Source organism: Cricetulus griseus, chromosome 2, assembly GCF_003668045.3.
Source record: "Cricetulus griseus strain 17A/GY chromosome 2, alternate assembly CriGri-PICRH-1.0, whole genome shotgun sequence".
Classification (NCBI taxonomy): Eukaryota; Metazoa; Chordata; class Mammalia; order Rodentia; family Cricetidae; genus Cricetulus; species Cricetulus griseus.
The window spans coordinates 49,779,065-49,800,268 of record NC_048595.1 but is presented as its reverse complement, the minus strand read 5'-3'; the positions used below and the strand labels follow the sequence as shown (position 1 = coordinate 49,800,268).

Below are 21,204 nucleotides of genomic sequence, written 5' to 3'. Positions count from 1 at the left end.
CCAACACCAATGTGTGCAGATTCCCTCATCCTCTTTCCTTTCCCCCTTCCATTGTTTTCTACCACAGCAGCTCATGTATCTGAATGCCTGATCTGGCAGCCACTTTTAGCATCTGTGCTGATGTATGCAGATATGACACCTCTCCCGAGGATGCTGTTTCTTGATCTCTTCCAGGAGCTCCTACGCATGCCCCCATGCTGCAGTGGCACACTATAAAAGTTAACAGTGTTCATCAGCCGACTTGCATTTGGAGCCTCTTGCCTCATCCCAGTTCCAATCAGTTTATCCTTTTGGCTTAGCAACCACTCCCAGGCCCACATCTGGGGCTCCTTTAAGTTTCATTGATTGAATAATTGTGTGTATGTTTGTGTACACCCACACAGAGGCCAGAGGATGGCTTTCCAGGACTCAGGTCTTTCCTTCCACCATGTGGGCTCCAGGGAATGGTGGTCAGGCTTGATGGCAGTGCCTTCCATGCTCAACCATCTCTCTGTCCCATAGTTGGAGTTTTTTGATGGAAAGCAAAAGAGCGCCTCTCCCTTGAGTGTTCCTCAACTTGGGTCCTTCCTGGACTGCGTTCTGTACTCCCAGCTATGGTAGGAGGCAGAACCTGTGCATTTCATCATCCCATCCTATTGCTGAACTCAAGGATAGGAAGACCAGCCATTGTCTTTTACTCTCCTTCTGTTTCAAATGACAGTAACTTTTTTTTATATAAATCATACTTCTTGGTTTGGGGAAACCTACCACCCCATGATCATATTGCTTCTATCATGTGCAGTAAGTTTTGGGGCCAATTGAAAGTTGCCATCACACTTTTCATACTAAATTCACCCCCCAGTTCTCATCTGGGGTCCTTAATAAACATCTGAATGATAGCTCTTTATGAGGGACCCAGCAGCTTCAGCAACAGCTGTCCACCTAACCTTTTTCCGAAACCCAGCCTCCTAGTGGCAGCACAAGGTAATCAGGACTTAGAGGCATGAAGTCACCCTAGTTTGCCTTTGACACACCTGTTACAACAAGTCCAGGAGTTTTGCACATTGCTATGGCCACAACTTCTCACTTTAAAATCACTTCTGGACTGTCTGGCTCTGGGAATGCACCTCATCGATTTTTCGTGTTGTACTCCCAGCACACTGGTGTTAATGAGATCTGCAGCTCCATCGAACAGAGGGAACTGGGCTTGGCATATCCACTCTAAGCCTCAAGTTGAGAGCATGCAACTTCATAGATGGACAGAAGGGGACAGCCAGTGCCCCTTCAGTTATCCCTATTGCTCTACAATTTGCTATTTAGACACAACAAGCATTCTGAACAAGGGGCGCGGACAGCACCCCCCCCCCCACACACACACCTCTTGATTGGCTGCTCACCAGGCTGACTAGCTCTGGGTCAGTGTTCTCCATCACTGGACCTGGCAGGCTGCCCCTGCTTTATGCAGACACTCTCCCTCCCCTCATTATTGCCTCAACACTCCCCTCTCCAAAAGATATGTACACAATAACCTGGTGATTTTTAATAAGCTACTGATTGTTTTTCCTCTTCATGCCCTTGGCTCAATGTGGAAGAAGCAACCTTATCTTAGTAGTTCTCTGATGAACCAGACTTGTAGAGACATAGGAGACTTTCTAGGAGACACTACGCTAGTCTAGACTTTTCATTCCTGGATCACAGTTCCTATGTCTGAATTTTTTAATGGTTCTATTATAAAATATAATTGGCATAGACACTTTAAAACACAATTTGATAAAATTGCTATAAGCAGATTCCTAAAGATCTTATCAAAAAACATACACACAGGTCACTCATAACTGTTTCCTTGTGCTCACTGACATTGTCTCCTTCACCCTTCCCATTGTCTCGCCATAGCCCAGGACAGTGCTGATCTTTGTCACCATGAAGTGGTATCATTTCTAGAAATATAAATGAATTTTTACAACACCTCTTTTTTCGTGGTCCCTTTCACCAGAAATAATTATTGTGACCCTAACCTGAATTTGTGTGTGTTACTGATTTATTTTGCTAATAGTATTCTGAGTGTAGCAAAATTTATTCATGCACATGTTGAAGGGATTTTTTATTGTTTTCAATTATTAAATGTCAAAATGGTTTAAAAATAATAAGAACATACATGAAAGGGAAAACATACAAACACTGGAGCAAAAAAGACAAACAAAATCCAGAAAACTGACCAACTAATCCAGTAACAATCACTTAGATAATGTATTAGAGCAATTTCTTTCTCTCTTTGGCCTCTTAAGGGCACACACACACACACACACACACACACACACACACACACACACACACTCTCTCACCCCACACATACACACATACTCACCCCCCATTTACCTCCACACTAAACACACACTCACACCTCATACCCCGTACACACACACACACACACACACACACACACACACACACCCCAAACATGCACACACAACAAACACATATCACATATTCATATACACATACTCACCCTATATATACACACACTCACCCCCTCATACACACACATTCACACGTATCCATAAAGTGTGTGATGAAATAGGTGAATAGTGAAAGGAATCAAAAAGTCAACTGAACAATAATCAGTAAGCAGCATAGAGATGGGCTATTCAGCTCCTGGCATGGGGAGGGAAAGTAGAAATCTCATCCAAAAGGTAAACCAGATGGCCCTGGTGAGAGTCCGGCAGTCCTCTCCACAGGACAAGTCCATAGTCCCTGCAAGCCTCAAATGTCTTTGGGGTTCTCGTGACACAGTGATGCTTTTGGCATGAGTCAGCAGAGGAGAGCATGTTTATTTTGTCACCTTTTCTGCTTGGAGGCCTGTGTCTGGGTGCCAATTTGAGAGGGAACCTATTGATTGAGACTGAGCTATCCCGAGGTCCTGATAACAAGGAACAGACAAGTTAGGGAGCCTATAGTCAACTGCCACATCCCTGCCTGGGGAGATGGTGGCTGCAAGAAGCAGGTATGGTTCAGGGGAGAGTGGGATGTGCAGACATGCTGAGGACAAGCTGGGCTTTGCACAGCATGTGTAAGCATGCTACCTACTTCCCCAGCCCAGCTTCCCCCTCGAGGGTTACACATGCGGTCACTTACGTACAGCTGTCTACTTTCCTCCTCCATCAGCTCCCTCATTCTTCAGCAAATAAAAACACTTCATCTATCTTTAGCACCAGCTTCTTTGCTGGATTCTGATTCACAACTGGCACCCAAGTATTACTATTCTGCTGTGTTGATGTCACATCAAATTCATTATAGCATAGCATCTTCCTCCAGGGCAACTCCAAGTTTCCCAACACAAAACCTTGGGAACCATCCCACAATCTTCCTTCCTTTCCAATTTGCTTCTGCACGCTTAGTGTGTTACAAAGACCCGGACACATTCTTTCTTGCATTGCCCCTTTCTACTTCTCATCCTTGTCTAGCTGTGAACTACTGTAAGACCTCCGCCGTTTCCTCTGACTCATCTAACCCATTATCACCAGTTTAAGTTTCCTCTCGCCTAGCACTGTATACCCTTGACTTCCTGCTAAAAGTCACTTAATGGGTCCTTACTGATCACCGAATGATCCCGACACCATAGCCTGCAGCTCAGAGTTCCTCCACCTTTTCTCTTTCCTTAGCCACCATGTAAGTGGGGAGAAATGTCCTGCACTTTTTCAGTTGCCATGATTTTGGTGTCAACCACTTCCATTGTCTAGATTCAGACATCCACTCTCTTGGCTTTATCAACCTGTGTCCAATTTTTCTTTCAAAGCCAAAGTGGCTCACCAAGGAAGAAACATTTCTGATAGTTGATAGTTTACATGGAGCTCAAGTCTTGTCTTAACTCCTGTGGTCTGTAATGTGTATGTCACTAATATGACAGTATGCATTTCCTTCTACTGCTTTCTATTTTTTTTTTGTATGGGAAATCCTTTCCAATTTGGTTATAGCTTGTCATATTTCCATAGTAAATTTTTTTTTCTTTTGAGACATGATCTCATGTAGCCAAGACTGGTCTTCAATTCCAGGGGTAGCCAGTTGTAAAGACAGGCAGAGACATCCCTGGAGTTCATTGGCCAGCCAGTATAGTCAAACAGGTGAGCTTCGTATTGAGTGAGAGACGCTGTCTCAAAAAATGTGGAGATGGAAAGAGAAAGATACCACAAATTTGGCCCCCACAAATACACACAGGTACACATACTGGTGATATTTAGTTTGTAATCTAACAAATAAAGCTTGCCTGAAGATCAGAGTGCCAAGCTAAGCCACTAGTTAGCTATATAGGTCAGGCAGTGGTGGCACACACCTATAATCCCAGCACTTGGGAGACAGAAGCAGATGGATCTCTATGAGTTCAAGGCCACCCTGGACTACATGAGGTTGAACCAGTCTAAAAGAGAATCAAAGCTCACACCTTTGATTTTAGCACCTGGGATCACATGCCTTTAATCCCAGCACTAGGGAGGTGGAGACAGGAGTGATATGGTTCAGAGAGTTATGTCTGAGGGTTCATAGAGACAGGATCTTGCCTATTCAGTCTGAGCATTTGGAGAGGTAAGAACTCTAGTGGCTGGCTGCTCTGTTTCTCTGATCTTTCAGCTTTCACCGCTATATTTGACTCTGGGTTTTTAAGATCAATTAGAATTCTCAATCTCAATACACATACCTGCACCGGCGCGCGTGCGTGCGTACACACACACACACACACACACACACACACACACACACACACACCAAACAAACAAACAAAGTAACGCTAGCAATAGCCAAATATTTGTTTTTACATATATTGGAGCTGTATCTACAGAATGGCACAATTCAGAAGCAGGGTGTGAGGGAAGCCGGGGAATATTATTTTTGGCAAATGTGGTAACAGGCGATTCAGATTGCCTGATGGGGCATGCAGTGTCTATTCTGGGACGGAGCTGGGTTTTGTTTTGTTTTTTTTGTTTTTTGTTTTTTTTGGATTGGCCTGGGACAGTAGCTCAGGTTGAGTTCTAACGCCTGATGCTCTTGCCTTAGTCTCTCTATGGCTGAGACTGTCACCACGTATAACAATCTCAAGGTAGTGCTGCACACAGGCTCAACCCAGAGGCTCTAGAAACGGCTTCTCACTAGAAGCGACTTCCGGGCCTACTAGCTCCAAGAAAGTAGGCTGGCTTGGTGGCTGCTGGAGGGCACTGGCCCAGGAGGAAGACCTGCCGCCTGGAGTGAGGGAAGGCCAAGGGCTCGCCACTGCGAAGCGGGCAGGAGCCGCCCCTCACAGGAATCCACGGGCTAAGCAGCCGCTCGGGCTTGGCCGCGATCCCGGGAAAGAGGAGCAAGGGGCTTTCCACATGCCCCTGACCTAACCCCGGTCGCCAAACTTCTCAGGTTCCAGGGCTTGGACACCGACTCCCGAAAGGCGCCAGCCCCGCCCGACCCCACCGCGCCCCGCCCCCTTGCCTTACGGGCTCGCTCCCGTGAGGGGCGACGGAGGCGCGCTTGCTCCGTGAGCGGCGAGTGCGCAGGCGCTTTCGGTGGTTCTTTGGGGCGCCAATTCCGGACGCTGGTGGCTGGTAAGAGTCCGGGTTTGCAGCGGTGTAGAACCGGCAGGCGTGGGGTGGTTCCGGCAGCGGGCGCGAACTGACGACTCAGGTGCTTGTCACACGGCCTCGCCTTGCCCCGGGGTCCTCGGCGTGAGGCCGTCCTGCTGTGGTGACGCGGCCTGGCCGGAGTGGCCCGGGTGATTCTGTCCCTGCCGCCTACTGAGTCTGCTTCTGCCGAACCCGGGGGCGGGAGTCCCTCGGGTCCCTCGGCAGGGAAAGGGAGTACCCTGGGACTCGGCGGCCTGTCTCCTGTCGGGATGCGCCTGCTACCTGCATGTGGATATCTGAGAAAGTTCCTGAGCTGTGCTTGCAGGTGGAGCAGCACTCACTGTTGAAGGGGGAAATTGCCCGGCGTAGTGGCACTTGGAAGCAGAGGCAGGCGGAACTCTTGGAATCCCAGGCCAGCTTGGTCTACAGAAGCGAGTTCTAGGCTAGCCAGAGCAACACAGTGAGACCCTGTGTCTCACTGAATAGCCACATAGGACTCAGAAAAGTTGTTCTTCCTCTCTCTCCCCTCCTGTCCCTGGTCTAAGGGTGAAAGGACCAAGGGGGATCTTTGCTCTCGTGGCATTTTTGTTCCTAATTGACAAGTAAATGCCATTTCCTCCTAAGCTATTTTGTTGGAATGGCATGCTTGCAGAGAACCATACTGTACATACCTGTACTGGAAAATTGTTGCTCGTCGATTTATCACCTAGTGAACACACCTTTTTACTGTTACTCAGTTCAAATAATAATATTCATACATCCCAGAAGACCTCCCCAGAGACCCTTTCCCCCAGCCCCTTAAGTAACTTTTTTCTTAATTTGTAACACTATACAGGTGTGCTAGTTAGTTTAGTATCAACTCAACACAAGCTAGAGTCATTTGGGAAGAGGGGACTTCAATTTAGAAAATGCCTGCCACCAGATTGGCTTGTGGGCAAGTCTGTGGTGCATTTTCCTTCCTTCCTTCCTTCCTTCCTTCCTTCCTTCCTTCCTTCCTTCCTTCCTTCCTTCCTTCCTTCCTTCCTTCTTTTTTCCTTTTAAAATGGTTTTTTTTTTTTTTTTTTTTTTTTTTTTGAGACAGGGCTTCTCTGGGTAGCCCTGACTGTACTGGAACTTGCTCTGTAGACCAGGCTGGCCTCAAACTCACTTGCCTCTACCTTGAAAGTGCTGGGATTAAAGGCATGCGTAACTATGCCTGGCTGCATTTTCTTGATGTATGATTGATGTAAGAGGGCCTAGTGCACCGTGGACAGTGCCACCCCTCGGCAGGTAGTCCTGATTGTATAAGAAGGCAGGCTGAGCAAACCATGGGAAGCAAGCCAGTAAGCAGCACTCCTTCATGGCCTCTGCTCAAGTTCCTGCCTCCAGGTTTCTGCTTTGATTGAGTTTCTCCTTCATGGTGAACTGTTACCCGGAAATGTAAATGAAATAAGCCTTTTCCTCCTCAAGTTATCTTGCTTTCTAGTCAGCCAGGACACACTAGTCATCTGTTGTCATCTAGTCAGCATACACTAGTTATCTGTTGCCTTCCAGTCAGTCAGCACACACAAGATATCTGTTGCCTTGTAGTTAGTCAGCACACACTTGATTTTTTTCCCCCACATTTAAGTACAGTGCTTTGAATGTACTTGAATTTTTAAATTCTTGTTAGTTCTAGAGTTGGAACTCCATAGTTGCTAGGGAAAACTTTGGATTTGTGTATTTTCATCTGTTAATTAGCTGTGTCTTCCCCATTGTGCTCTTGGCAAGCTGAGTCAGCAGGGTACCTATTAAGCATTTCATTGTTTTAAGTTCATGATGCCGATGATTCAGTATTATCAGAAGGCTTGTTTTAAGTTTCCTGAGGAAATACTTAAAGTTATCTGCAACAGAGGATAATTCATTTAACCTGGTTGTTATCAGTCTCCTTGTTTGCTTTGTGTTGCTGTGGTAACCACCATACCCGTATCCAGCCTTAGGGAAAAAAGATTTATTTCATCTTAGAGGTTCTAGTCCATCATCAAGGGAAGCCAAGGAAGGAGCTTGGGCTAGAAACCATTCTGCTGCTTCCTGTCCTGCTTCCTGGTTTGCTCAACTAGCTTTCTTATGTAGTCCAGGCCCACCTGCCTAGAGATGGCCCATCCCACTGTGGCCTGGGCCCTTGTGGTGGTTTGAAAGAAATTGGTCCCCAAAGGGAGTGACAGTATTAGGAGGTGTGGCTTTAGTAGGTATGCCCTTGTTGGAGGAAGTGTGTCACTGTGGAGGCTGGATTTGAGGTCTCATATATCTTCAAACTTCACTCAGTGTGAATACACAGAGCACTTCCTGTTTCCTGCAAGATGTAGGGCTCTCAGCTACTTCTCCAGCATCATGTCTGCCTGCACACTCCACCAGGATGATAATGGACTAAACCTCTGAACTGTAAGCCAGCCACAATTAAATGATTTCCTTTATAAGAGTTGCTGTGCTCATGGTGTCTCTTCACAGCAGTAGAAACCCTAACTAAGAGAGCCCTTCTATATTAATTAGTAAGTAAGAAAATGTCTCACTGATTTGGCCACAGGCCAGTCTGATCAGTTCTTCAGTTGAGGTTCCCTCTTCCTGGATAACTTTAGGTTTATATCAGGTTGACAGTTGAAGCTAACTATGGCCATCAGTTGTGGAATATTCCTTTATACTTTGTGGATATATGTCACGATGATTGGCTTAATAAAAGCTAATTGGCCAATGGGTAGGCAGGATTTTTGGGGCAAAGAGGATGCTGGGAGGATGAACGTTGTTCTAAAAGAAGGTACTACCACGTAGCAGAGGGTAGATAAGAAATATGGGTTAATTTGAAATGTAAGAGTTAGCTACTAACAAGCCTGAGCTATTGACTGAGCATTTATAATTAATATTAAGTCTCTGTGTCTGTGTGGTTATTTGGGAACTGGCTAATAGGGCAGAAAACCCCATCTACAATCAATGACTTAAATTTCCTACTTAGAATATTATTTTAACCATATATATATTTAGCTAAATACATATGTATTTAAGATACCCAGGAGTTAGCATTTAATTATAAGTTTGAAATGTTCTAGCAGAAATACATCATAACATTGCAAGTCTGATTACAGCACAGAGTGTTGATTGAAGAGACTTTAGTGATAGACTAACAAAAGCATTTGAGTGGATAGCAGTGGTCTCTAATTTGTGTCAAGTCCAGAGTCAGCATTGGAAAGTGATTGAACTTTAACGTTTTCTTGCCTCTGAGATGACAGTTTGAGGAGCAGTCAAAGGACTAGAGGAGCAACACAGTGGGGAGAAAGGGAGTTTCTGTCATTCAAGCCATAAGAATGGAGTTATGTAGCTTCACTGAGTGCTTTGAGTCATTCTGCCCAGACTCCGTTAGTTCTGGTATTGCTTTTGATCTTAAAAAAATTAAGTACAGTGTTTTTTGGTATTTTTAAAAATATTTTCATCTTATGTGTGTGGCTGTGGCTGTGTGAGTGTGTGCCAAGCATGCCAGTGAGATCCTCTGAACTGGAGTTAAGGTGACTGTGAGCTGCCTGCTGTGGGCTGGGAATCAACTTAGCTCCTCTCCAAGACCATCTGGCACACTTAACGGATCAGCCATCTCCCTAGCCCCCTGATAGTTTAAGTAAGAAAATAATTTAAGCTTACGAGGTAGACTGTTCGTTTTCTCCGAAAGTTCTCAGTTGATTTGTTATTTGTATTTCTCTGAATATGTTTAATATGGGCCATAATTTCAAAGAGGAAGGTGTCCATTTGCTTCTTGCTTTTAGGATCTCAGCCTGGTCTGGGACATGGCTCTGTGTTGTGAGTACTTACTATGTGTGTGAGACCCTGAGTTCCATCCCAAAACCACAGCAACAGTAAAACACAATACACTATTCAACCTAAAGAAAAAAAAATAGAAAGGGCCAAAAAAGAATTTTCTTGGTGGTTAATTATTATGTTTTAAATTTTTTTGCTTTTGTAGTTTTTCTTCTAAGATTTGGGACATTCTTACCGATTTGTCTTTAAAAGTTTATTTCTCTCACATGGGAAGTTGATGTGTAAGGTTAGTGCACAGATGGTGTGAGAGAAGGAAGTAAAAACAAGACTATAGAAATTACATCAGTAGAAGGCTTTTCCAAACTAAATGCAAAGACAAAATTCCTCCTTTGTGCCAAAGATAACTTAGACCATCTTTGTGGTCTCAGTATGTAGTCCAGGCTAGTCTTGAACTCATGTCTTAGGCTCTGAAGTGCTGGAATTGAATTACCGGTGTGTGCCTGTAGGTGGACATGCTGTAGATTGTGCCAGTATCAACACCTTTCAGAAATACTCACTTGTAAAAACAAGCCTTTGTCTATCTTATCTTTAGACATGATTGTATCACATTTTTACAGGAAATTGCCTTTTGCAATATATTTCTCAGTCCCAGGGATAAAGAGCCTTCTGTAGGTTCTTGCCCCTCTAACCTCCCATCTTTCTGAGTGGCTTCATGGGTTCATTGTTAGGGTGCAGTTCGGAATTAAATTTTGATTCTGTTTTCTCCTTAGGCTACTTCTCCACAGACATTCGATTTTTCACTGTGTGGAAGCAGAACATCCTTTACTATCCTCTCAAGCTGCTAATTGCAGAGATGGTGATATTGCTTTGAACAAGGAGACAAGTGACGGACTTAGCAGGAAGTATTGTGGCCCTGGCTTTTGTCTTCCTCCCTGAATTTGAAGAACTATGGAAAACTGGTACTGGATGACACTTGTGGTCTTAATAGGACTCACAGTGCGGTGGACGGTTTCTCTTAATCCTTACTCAGGTAGTGTATTTTTCCTGTTTGAAAGATTGGTAAATATTTGGCTGGGTGTTGGTGGCACAGACCTTTAATCCCAGCACTCAGGAGGCAGAGACAGGTGGATCTCTGTGAGTTTGAGACCAGCCTGGTCTTCAAGAACTAGTTCCAGGTTAGGCTCCAAAGCCACAGAGAAACCCTGCCTCGAAAAACAAAAACAAGCAACAATAACAACAACAAAAAGATTGATAAATATTCCTGAGTGGGCTGCATCTGCTTGTTTTGATAACTGTTATAGTTTTTGCCTGAAATAGAAGAACTTGAGGCTTTATTGTTATGATTAAGAAAATGCATGTATCTGTCAGTGGTGGTGCACTCCCAGCACTTGGGAGGCAGAGGCAGAGGAAGAGGCAGGCAGATCTCTGTGAGTTTGAGGCCGTCCTGATCTACAGAGAGTTCCATGGCAGCTAGGGTGGTTTTACAGAGAAACTCTGTCTCAAACAAAAAACAAAAAACCAAAAGCAACCAAAAAAAAACAAAAACAAAAAAAGAAAAAGACAATCCATGCATCTAATTATAATGAGAAAGTGTAAGAGGTAAATATATGGTGTGATGTGAGCAAATAAAAATGTATTGTAGCTTGGAAAATGACAATTTGAGGTGTGATTTTTGTCTTGAGCTAGTCCTTGAAGATGGTCTTGGAGCCAAAGTTTTCTTTTTGTTGATGTTTGTGGTGGAGAAGACATATTACTAGCTTGAAAAAGAAAAGAGCAGTGGAGAAGAGTAAGATTAAAATCATGGCTTTAGTATGACCCTGCAGACTGGGGTGATAATCAGATTTAATTCTGCAGGTTGGTATGTAGTGCTTTGTTGCAGATATTGCATGTGCTAAGTTCGAGAAATAGAAAGTGAGTATTGGGGCCTGGAGAGATGGCTCAGAGGTTAAGAGCACTGATTGCTCTTCCGAGTTCAATTCCCAGCAACTGCATGGTGACTCGCAACCATCTGTAATGAGATCTGGTGCCCTCTTCTGGCCAGCAGGCATACATGCAGATAGAACACTATTTATTATATACACAATAAATAAATAAATCTAAAAAAAATGTATTTGTTAAAAAAGAAAGAAAGTGAGTATTGATGTCCTAGAGCACAGTTGCAGATAGGCAAGCAGTCACTGTAAGGCTGATAATTAAGATTTGGTTATGTTTGAGGTAGATGGTAGACGGGTAAGAGAAGTGACTGAGGAAAGGGTATGGGCGCGGGTTTCTGATGGGGGATGTCCTTCTGTGTGTGTGTGTGATATATATATATATATATATACATATATGTATGTATGTATGTATGTATGTATGTATGTATGTATGTATGTTTCTCTTCTTGGTTGATAAATAAAACACTGATTGACCAGTAGCCAGGCAGGAAATAGAGGTGGGGCTACGAGGTGTGGAGAATTCTGAGGAGAGGAGCAGCGAGGGAAAGACACTATGTAGCAGAGGAAGGAGTAACAGGTCCGGACCCTTCTCAGGTAAGATAAGACCACATGGAAATACTAGATTAATAGCAATGTGTTAATAATTAAGAGAGAGCTAGCCAATACGAAGCCTAAGCCATTGGCCAAACAGTTTACATATTTGGGGCTAATCAGCTGTGGGACCAGGCAGAACAGAAACCTCCATCTTCAGATTTCAGATAAGATGTCTGACTTGAGGGTTTGAGGGGTTAGTCAGAATTTGCTAGACAAATGGAGGGTACAGTGTTCTGGAGAATAGGGACTTGCCCAGAAACATAAGAGAATGTAGTTATCAGTGTGCAGTATTAGTGTGACCTAAAACATTAAGAAAACTGAGATAAAAAATGCCATCAAAAGGGATAAAAATTCGAGGAAAAATAAACAGTGAAAAACTGATTGTGTCTGGAGAAGTAGCCTAGAGACAAAAAAGAACCAAGATGTAGCTCAGCATAACCATTTTTTGGAAAAGACTGGAGTTTTGGCTGTACATTTATCTATGCAAATTTGGTTGTAGAAAAATTTTCTGGTAATGAAAAAGATTGTAGGAAAAAGGTCAGAGGTAAAGAGACAATAATAGCACCAATAGCAATGAGAGTGTATTTTTAGCATTTACTGATGTTTGACACTGTTTTCTTCAGTGTTTATCATAACCACTGAAGCTGGGGTAGTATCTAAATTTACAAACACAAAATGGGACAGTCCCGAAGAGTAAGGGTTATGATACTGGGCCATTTGTTCGTAGCCTACAATGAACATTTGCCTGTACTAATAAATCTAAACAAAATTTGGAATAAGAAAAACAAAATGGGCTGGTGAAATGGCTCAAGTGGTCTCTGTGTTTGGTTCCTGGTACCCACATGGTGCTAGTAACTGGCTGTAACTCCATTTCTAGAGGATCCAGTGTTTTCTTCTGGCCTCCATGGGTACCATGCACATGTGGTACATAGAGATACATGCAGGGAAAACACCCGAAAGCATAAAGAAATTAAAAGAAAAAAGGAAGGAGACTGCTGGTAAATGACAACTGGGTTCTTATGTGATGGCTTGCTCTAGCCAGCACTTTTTTGCCTTTGCCCTGAGGCTTCTGAGAAAGAAGAGGACCTAATGAAGACAGTTAAAAGGTGGATTTGTATTTGATTAGTGAGTCACTTTGATGGTTCCACACCTGCACAGGTGCTGTGTTGATTGTGTCCAGCAACCTTTCTTCTACCCTGCTCCTCGGGTTAATTTGTACTGCTGAGGAAATTAAAAATCACTTGGACTGTTGTGCAGTAAAACATGGGCTCCTACCTTAGTTATTTTTCCTGTTAGTTGTCTAATCCTGGGGAAGTTATTTAATTTCCCTGAGCTTTTATACAAGGTAGGAATGTCAATATGTATTTCAACAAATTGCTGGAGGGGTTAGTTCAAGTAGTAAGTATGAGCTGTACTTTCTTTGTGTAGGAATAGAATCAGCACTTTTATGCTCATGCCTCGTCTCTACTGATCATCACATTAGATTATTTAACTCCAAAATATGGCCAGGTGTGGTCACACACCTGTAATCCCAGCACTCAGGAGGTAGAAGCAGGAGAGTCAGGAATTCAGGGCCAGCTTTGGCTATATAGTGAGTTCAAGGTCAACCTGGTTTGTATGGTAGCTTGTCTTGAAAAACAAACAAACCCTCAAAAATATTATTGTTTAGACAAAAAGAGGTCTTGGTAATTATTAAGGCTTTAATAATAAAAAATGATAAATGATATCTTCCCTAGAGAAAATAACAGTTTGGTGGGGCAGAGTGGGTATGCAAATATATATCACATTAAAATTTAGTGCAGTATAAAGTGAGTTGATTTAGAACACTAGATATTTTCTACTTCAGGTGAAAAGAAATCTTAGTATGTAACATTTAAGTATGTCCTAAAAGATTTACTAGGTAGAAAAGGGTGAGAAGACCATTCTGGTATAAGAAAACATGAAACAAAGCTTAGGTGTGTGTGTATGTATGTATGTATGTATGTATGTATGTATGTATGTATACGTGCATGTGTACAAATGATTCAGGCTGATGATTACTCAAGCTAGTTGGGAGGGCAGGACAGTCCAAAGATGGTATTTGTTTTTAAGAACTAGTTCTAGAAGCATCCTAGAACTTAGAGTCAGGAGGGGAAATCTATGTGCAGTGGCCTCAGTGCTTACCAAGTTTATTAGAGTATTGTTTCATGGAGTTGGCTGTGTGGTTCAGGTCAGCCACCAGGCAAACAAACAGAACAAAGGGTGGATGTGGAAGAGCTGTGTAAGCCTCCCCGTTGCCTAGCTTCAGCAGGACAGCAGCTTCCATAACTTAGCGAGGAGAAGGGCATATGATAACATGCTGTGCTTTTTTTATGTGGGTGCTGGGGATCCCAATTCAGGTCCCCATGCCTGTGCAGTAAGCAGTTTGCCGACTAAACCATCTCTCAAGCCCAAAGACTTTTTTCAATGTTGGGGATGGAACCCAGGGTCTCACATGCTACGCATGTACAATATCTCCATCCATCTCCACCCCCACATGTGAAGAACTGTGACATGGGAATCTAAGAGAGTTAATGCATGGGAGATGGAGAGATGGCTCAGCAGTTAAGAGCACTTGTTGCTCTTGGAGAGAACCTGGGTTTAGTTTCCAGTACCCATATTGTACAGCTCACAACTGCTTGTAACTCCGTTTCAGGAGATCAAATGCCCTCTTCTGGCCTCCAAAGGCACCTACATGCACATCCATACCTGCATATGCTGAAGGCACACACAGACAATAAACAAATAGTTAATTTTTTGTTTTAATTTTTAAAAAATAGATATATTTTATTTTCCTTTTGATTTATTTAAGAGTGCAATTAGGAAGCTTTTGTTGGAGAGGAAAAAAAATCTTTTCCTTCAACCCTTCTAAGTTGTATAACAAAAGACAAGTTAGCAGATAATCATGCAGATTTGTTCAGTGTAAGCTTTATGTGACATGGGAGCCTTCATGAGGAAATTGAGAAACCAAAGAAACACTTCAACTTGAGTGTTTTGCACTAAGTCTGATAAAGAATAAACAGGTTCAGTCCCTATTGCCACATAAACTAGGTGTATTGATGCATACCAATAGTCTCAGTACTGGGGAGGTGGAAACAGGAGGATCAGGAGTTCAAGGTCATTCTTAGTTATACAGAGTTTAAAAGATCAGTTTGAGCTGCCTGAGGCTGTCTCAAGCAACAGAAACAAAGTCAGAAGGAATGGATATAAGGTGATAATTTCTTGGTTCTTATGGCCTGGTCTTCCAGTTTTCGAGATAACAGTACTTCTTGCTTGGGGGTCTTGTGACCTGCTTCTGGGAAAGGTCAGAGAGACCTGTCTGCATCTGCTGTTTCTCAAATAACCTCAGCTTAATCTCTGCATTGTGTCTCTTTGGGTAGTATGTCCAAATCCCTGCCACACTCAAGTATGGAAGTTCAGGTTAGTGCGCATTCATCTTACTGGATTATTCTTTCTTTGAAATGTGTATATCATTTGGGCAAAATACTTAAAACATTATTGTAATTTAATTTTTTCCTAAAATGTATTCCCTTTATATTTTTAGTGTTGCTTTTTCATGGAACTAAAATACTGAATATTGTATGTTACATACATAACCTATGGGGAATAAACACGTTCTTATTTTAGTACCAGTTTGTCCTTCCTTCCTTCCTTCCTTCCTTCCTTCCTTCCTTCCTTCCTTTCTTTCTTTCTTTCTTTCTTCCCCCTCCCTCCCTCTCTCCTTCCTTCCTTCCCTCCCTCCTTCCTTCCTTCCTTCCTTCCTTCCTTCCTTCCTTCCTTCCTTCCTTCCTTCCTTTCTTTCCTTCTTTCTCTGTTCTTTTTTGAGACAGGGTTTCTTTGTGTAGCTCTGTCCTGGAACTCACTCTGTAGACCAGGCTTGCCTGAAACACATTGAGGTCCATCTTCCTCTACTGGGACTAAAGGTGTGCACCACCACCGCCTGGCCAGGTTGTCATTTCTTACATTTACAATGCCTCTTACATTTCACTCAAAGTATTATAACAGTACTTTTTGTTTCCTCTAGCCCCCACCCCAAGTCATATTGGTAACTAAGGAAAACAGCATTAAAAAAAAAGTCAGTTTTTGCAAAATACTCCTTAAAAAAGCATGACAGCATGTGATTTAGTTGGTTGATTTTGTTTGACTTATATTACTGTTTGAAAGGTTACACTTTTTTTTTTTTTCCCGAGACAGTGTTTCTCTGTGTAGCTTTGGAGCCTATCCTGGCACTCGATCTGAAGAACAGGCTGGCCTTGAACTCACAGAGATCCACCTGCCTTGCCTCCTAAGTGCTGGGATTAAAGGCGTGCGCCACCAACACCGGGCTAGGTTATACATTCTTAATAGAAATGAGAGAAGAAATCCAATGAAAAATGTAGTCAACTCTTCTCATAGAATGTTAAAGCTTGACTGTAAATCTTGGATTGTCACAGACTGCTTGTTCTTTATATTTACACATAGTTTTGAATAATTTAGCAATTAATAAAGTGAACATTTTTAGTGCTACTAAAAATCCCATTTTCCTGGAAGCGTGATGAAATTGAGGCTCTGTAAACGCACGTTGGTGTGTTTTCTTTACCTGGTTCTGAATCTCATGTGAGTAAGTGTGTAGAATTACTCACTGTGGAAGGAATTCTTTTGCCCTTCTGAGTGCAGCTCCCATGGGCACAGTTGGGCTGTCCTTCTGGGTACAGTTGGGCTGTCCTTCTGGCTTGCTTTGAGGGCACTTTAGCAGTTTTAAAAACTTAAGTACTAATTTCATAGCCAGTGTCAGCTGAATTTATTGAAGTAGGTCAGACTCTGCATAAAAACCTGTTTCCCAACCCTGAAGAGAGTTGTTATCCATTCTTCTGTTTGCTGGATAGTGTAATCAATTCTTCCATGTTGACCATACAATTTCTAGAGTAGTTTTAGGAAATCTAGATAGTTTGATTTTTTTTTTTAATTTACTTTTTAGGTATAGAAATTACCCGGAGTCTTTTCTGACTTTATTATCTTAAGGGCATTGAAAAAAGAAAAAAAATACTCATTTCTCTTCCCAAAGAAGCCAAATATTCAGTGTTGTATTCATTGGACTGGATTCACACACACATATCCATATGAGATATAAAGACTTTTAGAGGAATTCATTTTTTTCAAGAAATTATTAGGAGAAATTATTTTTCTCAGATTGAGTTTAATTGAGTACATTTTAAAATTACTATATGCTTAACATGTTGCTTTGCTTTATGGAAAAACAGTTTTTGATGGGGGATGTCCTTCTGTATGCTGTGAATATATGTTTCTCTTATTGGTTGATGAATAAAGCTGTTTCGGCCAGTGGACAGGCAGGATTTAGCCGGGTGTGAAATCCAAACAGGGATAGAGAAAGGTAGTAGGTGGAGTCAGGAAGATACCATGTAGCTACTGAGAAAGCAAGAAGTTCTGGCATCACTGGTAAGCCAAGACCACATAGAGATACATAGATTAATAGAACTGGGTTATTAATTAAGAGAGCTAGCCAATAAGAAGCCTGAGCAATAGGCCAAACAGTTTATAATTAATATAAGCCTCCGTGTGTTTATTTGGGACTGAATGATTGCAGGGCGGGGCAGGACAAAGCATCAGTCTACAATTTTTTTTTTTTCTGTTCCAGTAACTAAAATTTCTACTTGGTTATCATCAATCAGAAAGTAGTACAGGCATATTACAAATATGATATGGAAAGTAATCAGTAATTCACCATTTATATTTTAATTTGTAAGGGGAGACTCATGGGGCTTTGAGATTTGAAATGATTTTGTTTGCTCTTTTGAGACAAGACTTGTGTAGTATAAACTGGCCTAGCCCATACAGCCAAGCATGACCTCTTGATTTTCCTGCCTCTACTGAGTGGTCTTTTTTTTGTTTGTTTTTGAGTCAGGGTCTCCCTATGGAGCCCTGGCTGGCCTCAAGCAGACCAGGCTAGTCTCAAACCACAGATATCTGCCTGCTTCTACCAATGGGATTAAGGCACATGCTACCATCTCTGCCCTACCCATTCCTAGCTTTTGAAGTGATTTTTATACTACACCCAACTCAACATTTTGTTTGTTCTTTGGTGTTAGGGATTGAACCTTGCACATGCTAGGCTCACTCTCACCAAGCTACATCCCTAACCCTGAGGTGTTGAGTGTGTGAATGTGAGTAGGTGTGAGGACAACTTTGAGGAGTCTGTTCTCCCCTGCTGCTTTATGAGACAGTTTCTCTTACTGTTGCAGGCTAGCTGGCCCACAGGCTTCTGGATGATTCTGTCTCTGCCTTTAGGGAAACTGGGTGTTTAGTATTTGCTGCAGAGATTTGTCATCTATATGGGCATAATAGGGTAGGAGTTAAGAATGGGTTTTAGGGGAGGAGAGAGGGCTCAGAGTTAAGAGGAGTGTGTGCTCCTCTAGAGGACCTAGGTTCAATTCCCAGTACACACATGGCAGCTCACAACTGTCTGTAACTCCAGTTTCAGGGATCAGACTTTCTCATACAGACATGCATGTAGGCAAAACACCAATGCACATGAAATAAAAATAAACCATTTAAAATAAATTATTACTTCTTTAAAAAAAATGGGTTAAAAACAAAACAAGAAGAATGGGCTTTAGAGCCAACCTGCTGGGTTTATTTATATCTTCCCTGCTTTTGACAACTCTCATGAATATTTCCTCTTTTCCCAGCCTTTGAGTAGAAAAAATCATAACGAGTAGTTCATAGGTTATTGTATTTAGCACTATGACATACATGCTAGTTATTAAAAGATTATTATCCCTTATTTATAAAAGCAAATTACAGGCTGCTTTAAAAAATTGTTTATTGTGTGTGTGTTGCATGTGCCATAGTGCTTGGCATGTGGCAGACAACTTAGTAGTGGGTACTCTGGTTGCGTGCAGGTTCTAGGGATTGGCCTCAGGTTTGGTGGCAAATTCCTTTAGCTGCTGAGACATCTCACCAGCCCTTGAGTATTTATACCAATCATTTGATAGTACAGGCTGACCTTTGTCAATACATAGCCTGTTTTTTTTTGGGGGGGGAGGGCTTTGTACGTAATTATTACTATAATGATTTATAAAAAAGAATTATTTTTCAGGCAACTGTGTTAAATTATTGTTCATCTCTGGAGAGGGAGGTGGGGCCCTGGCCATGGTGAAGACCTTTCTAGAGGGAGGTGAGGACATGCCTGCCCTTTGTACATAGCCTGTTTTTAATTCTGTGTTTGACCTCAATTTTTTTTTTTTTAGTAAGATATTTAGTAAGTAAATATCTGTATTTGTTGTTAATTTATGGTACTTTCATGAAGTTGTGTTGTGTTGTTACTTTTCTTATTGCTGTGACCAAATGCTTGAGAAGAAACCACATGGGAAAAGGTTTTTGTTTTTGCTTTTTTGAGACATGGTTTCTCTGTGTAGCCTTGCTGTCTTAGAACTTACTCTGTAGACCAGGCTGGCCTTGAACTCACAGTAATCTGCCTGCCTCTGCCCCCTGAGTGCTTGGGTTAAAGGTGTGTGCCACCACTGCTGGGCTGGAGTTTTATCTGCCCTCCTCCAGTTTGAGGGTCTGGCCAGTCACTGTGGGATGCCACTGCAGCAGGACCTTGAGAAGGCTACTCACACTGAATCCTCACGTGGGAAGAGGAGAGGACTAGAGGGACTCTGATTAGCAAGCCTCAAGGTCCTGTCCTGTTTTTACCTCTGAAAGGTTCCACAGCCTTCCAACACAGCTGTGGACCAAGTGCTCAAACATGAGCCTGTAGGGGACATGAAGTAAAAGTAAACATGGTGGCTGGCAAGATGAATCAATGGCTGGAGGTGCTTTCATGCATGCTGGACAGACAACTCCTCTGGATCCCATAAGGTGGCAGGAAAGACCCTCTCTTGAGAGTTGTCCTCTGACTTCTACACATCACACACACACACACAAAAAAAAAAAAAAATTATGTTGGTTTTGTTTGTTTGTTTGTTTGAAATAGTCTTACCATGTATCCCTGACTGGCCTGGGACTCACTCAGTAGACCATGCTGGCCTTGAATTCATAGAGATCATCCTGCCTCTGCCTCTCCAGTGCTGGGATTAAAGGTGTGTACCACCGCATCCAGCAAATAAAAATTGAAAAAACCAAAAACTGAACCCTAATCACAGGTGCCTGTACTGATCATAGCTGAGTGGTGCCACTGTGGCTCTGCTTCCTGAGTGACTGCCCTGCTAGGCTCTGCAGTGGCTGTTTACACCTACTGGTGTTGGCTCTAGCAGTTCTCTGTGGCTCCTGACTTGGTGAGGGGGCGGTCAGTAAGGAACTTGCCCATCACATGGTCACTTGGTGACGAGCAGTACTGGGTTCAGGCCTCATCTCTGACTTAAGTAGCTCCTGTGTTCTTTCCCTAGTTTGCATTGCCCCTGTAATATAGAACATTTTTATAAGGAAATAATAATAATAAAAATACCCTCATATGCTAAAAGTTTACCTTTTTTTTGCTTTTCATTCTAGGTGCCGGAAAACCCCCTATGTTTGGTGATTATGAAGCTCAGAGACATTGGCAAGAAATTACCTTTAATTTACCAGTAAAAGACTGGTATGGATAATTTTGGCTTGGTTTTATTGTTTATCATGGTTAATATAGATTATATGAAGGTATTTAAAAGAAAAACATCCTTTTCTTCATTTCTTGCATTTGGTGCTTTGTATACGTTGTCTTTCATATTGCATGCCATCTTTGAAGTTTCACAGTCCCAAAAATTATCCCTAAACTTGAAGTTTGATGCAAGAACACTGTATATCTTGGAAACCCCTCTGGATGGTTATAAGCTAAAAACAGCAGCACAAGCTGGCAGTATTTTTGCCCTGTTCCCTTTCCTATACTTTTTTTTTCCACTAAAGCTTACTATGACATGAGCTCTAGGTCAAAACACAAACATCTTGGCAATAGTAATTAGCTTTATGTGTGGAGTTGAAAAGGAATAAACAGATTTGAATTTGTTTTCAACTGAAAATTTCATGTCCCTTTGGCCACCGGGGAGTACTCTGCATCTAGTGTGGGTCCTGGCACGCTGCAGATCCCCATGAACATCTCTCGATGTCTTTTCTCATATGGTCTTCTTTCTGTGGCTGTCTCTAGTGTAAAGGAAAGGCCACTCCACCATCAGTGGTTTCATGGTATGGTTTGTATGTTCTCCTGTTATGTAGAACTCAGAACACTGTAGAAATTGCTGTTGTTCTTAACCACTAAAGCAATGGTAATTTATCTTAACTTTGTACATCCACCTGAGGCTTCACAGTGTCTCTTAGGAATCTTAGTGATGTAAAAATGTGAAGAGTGTAAGTGC

The 21,204-nt window shown here is 42.4% G+C and overlaps 1 protein-coding gene across 2 annotated transcripts in view; it reads left to right on the top strand.

Annotated features, from left to right (window-relative positions):
• Positions 1–5,405: 5,405 nt before the first annotated feature.
• Positions 5,406–21,204, top strand: part of Alg6 (ALG6 alpha-1,3-glucosyltransferase) — a 42,966-nt gene continuing 27,167 nt past the window's right edge. Inside the window, exons 1-3 of one of the 2 annotated variants that reach the window (XM_027400483.2) lie at positions 5,406–5,558; positions 10,103–10,362; positions 20,369–20,453. In XM_027400483.2, coding sequence (XP_027256284.1) covers positions 10,281–10,362; positions 20,369–20,453 — 167 coding nt within the window. In that variant the 5' untranslated portion in view covers positions 5,406–5,558; positions 10,103–10,280. Of the gene's footprint in view, positions 5,559–7,943; positions 7,977–10,102; positions 10,363–20,368; positions 20,454–21,204 lie in introns of those variants that run through there. The other variant, XM_035439787.1, reaches the window with a different exon arrangement.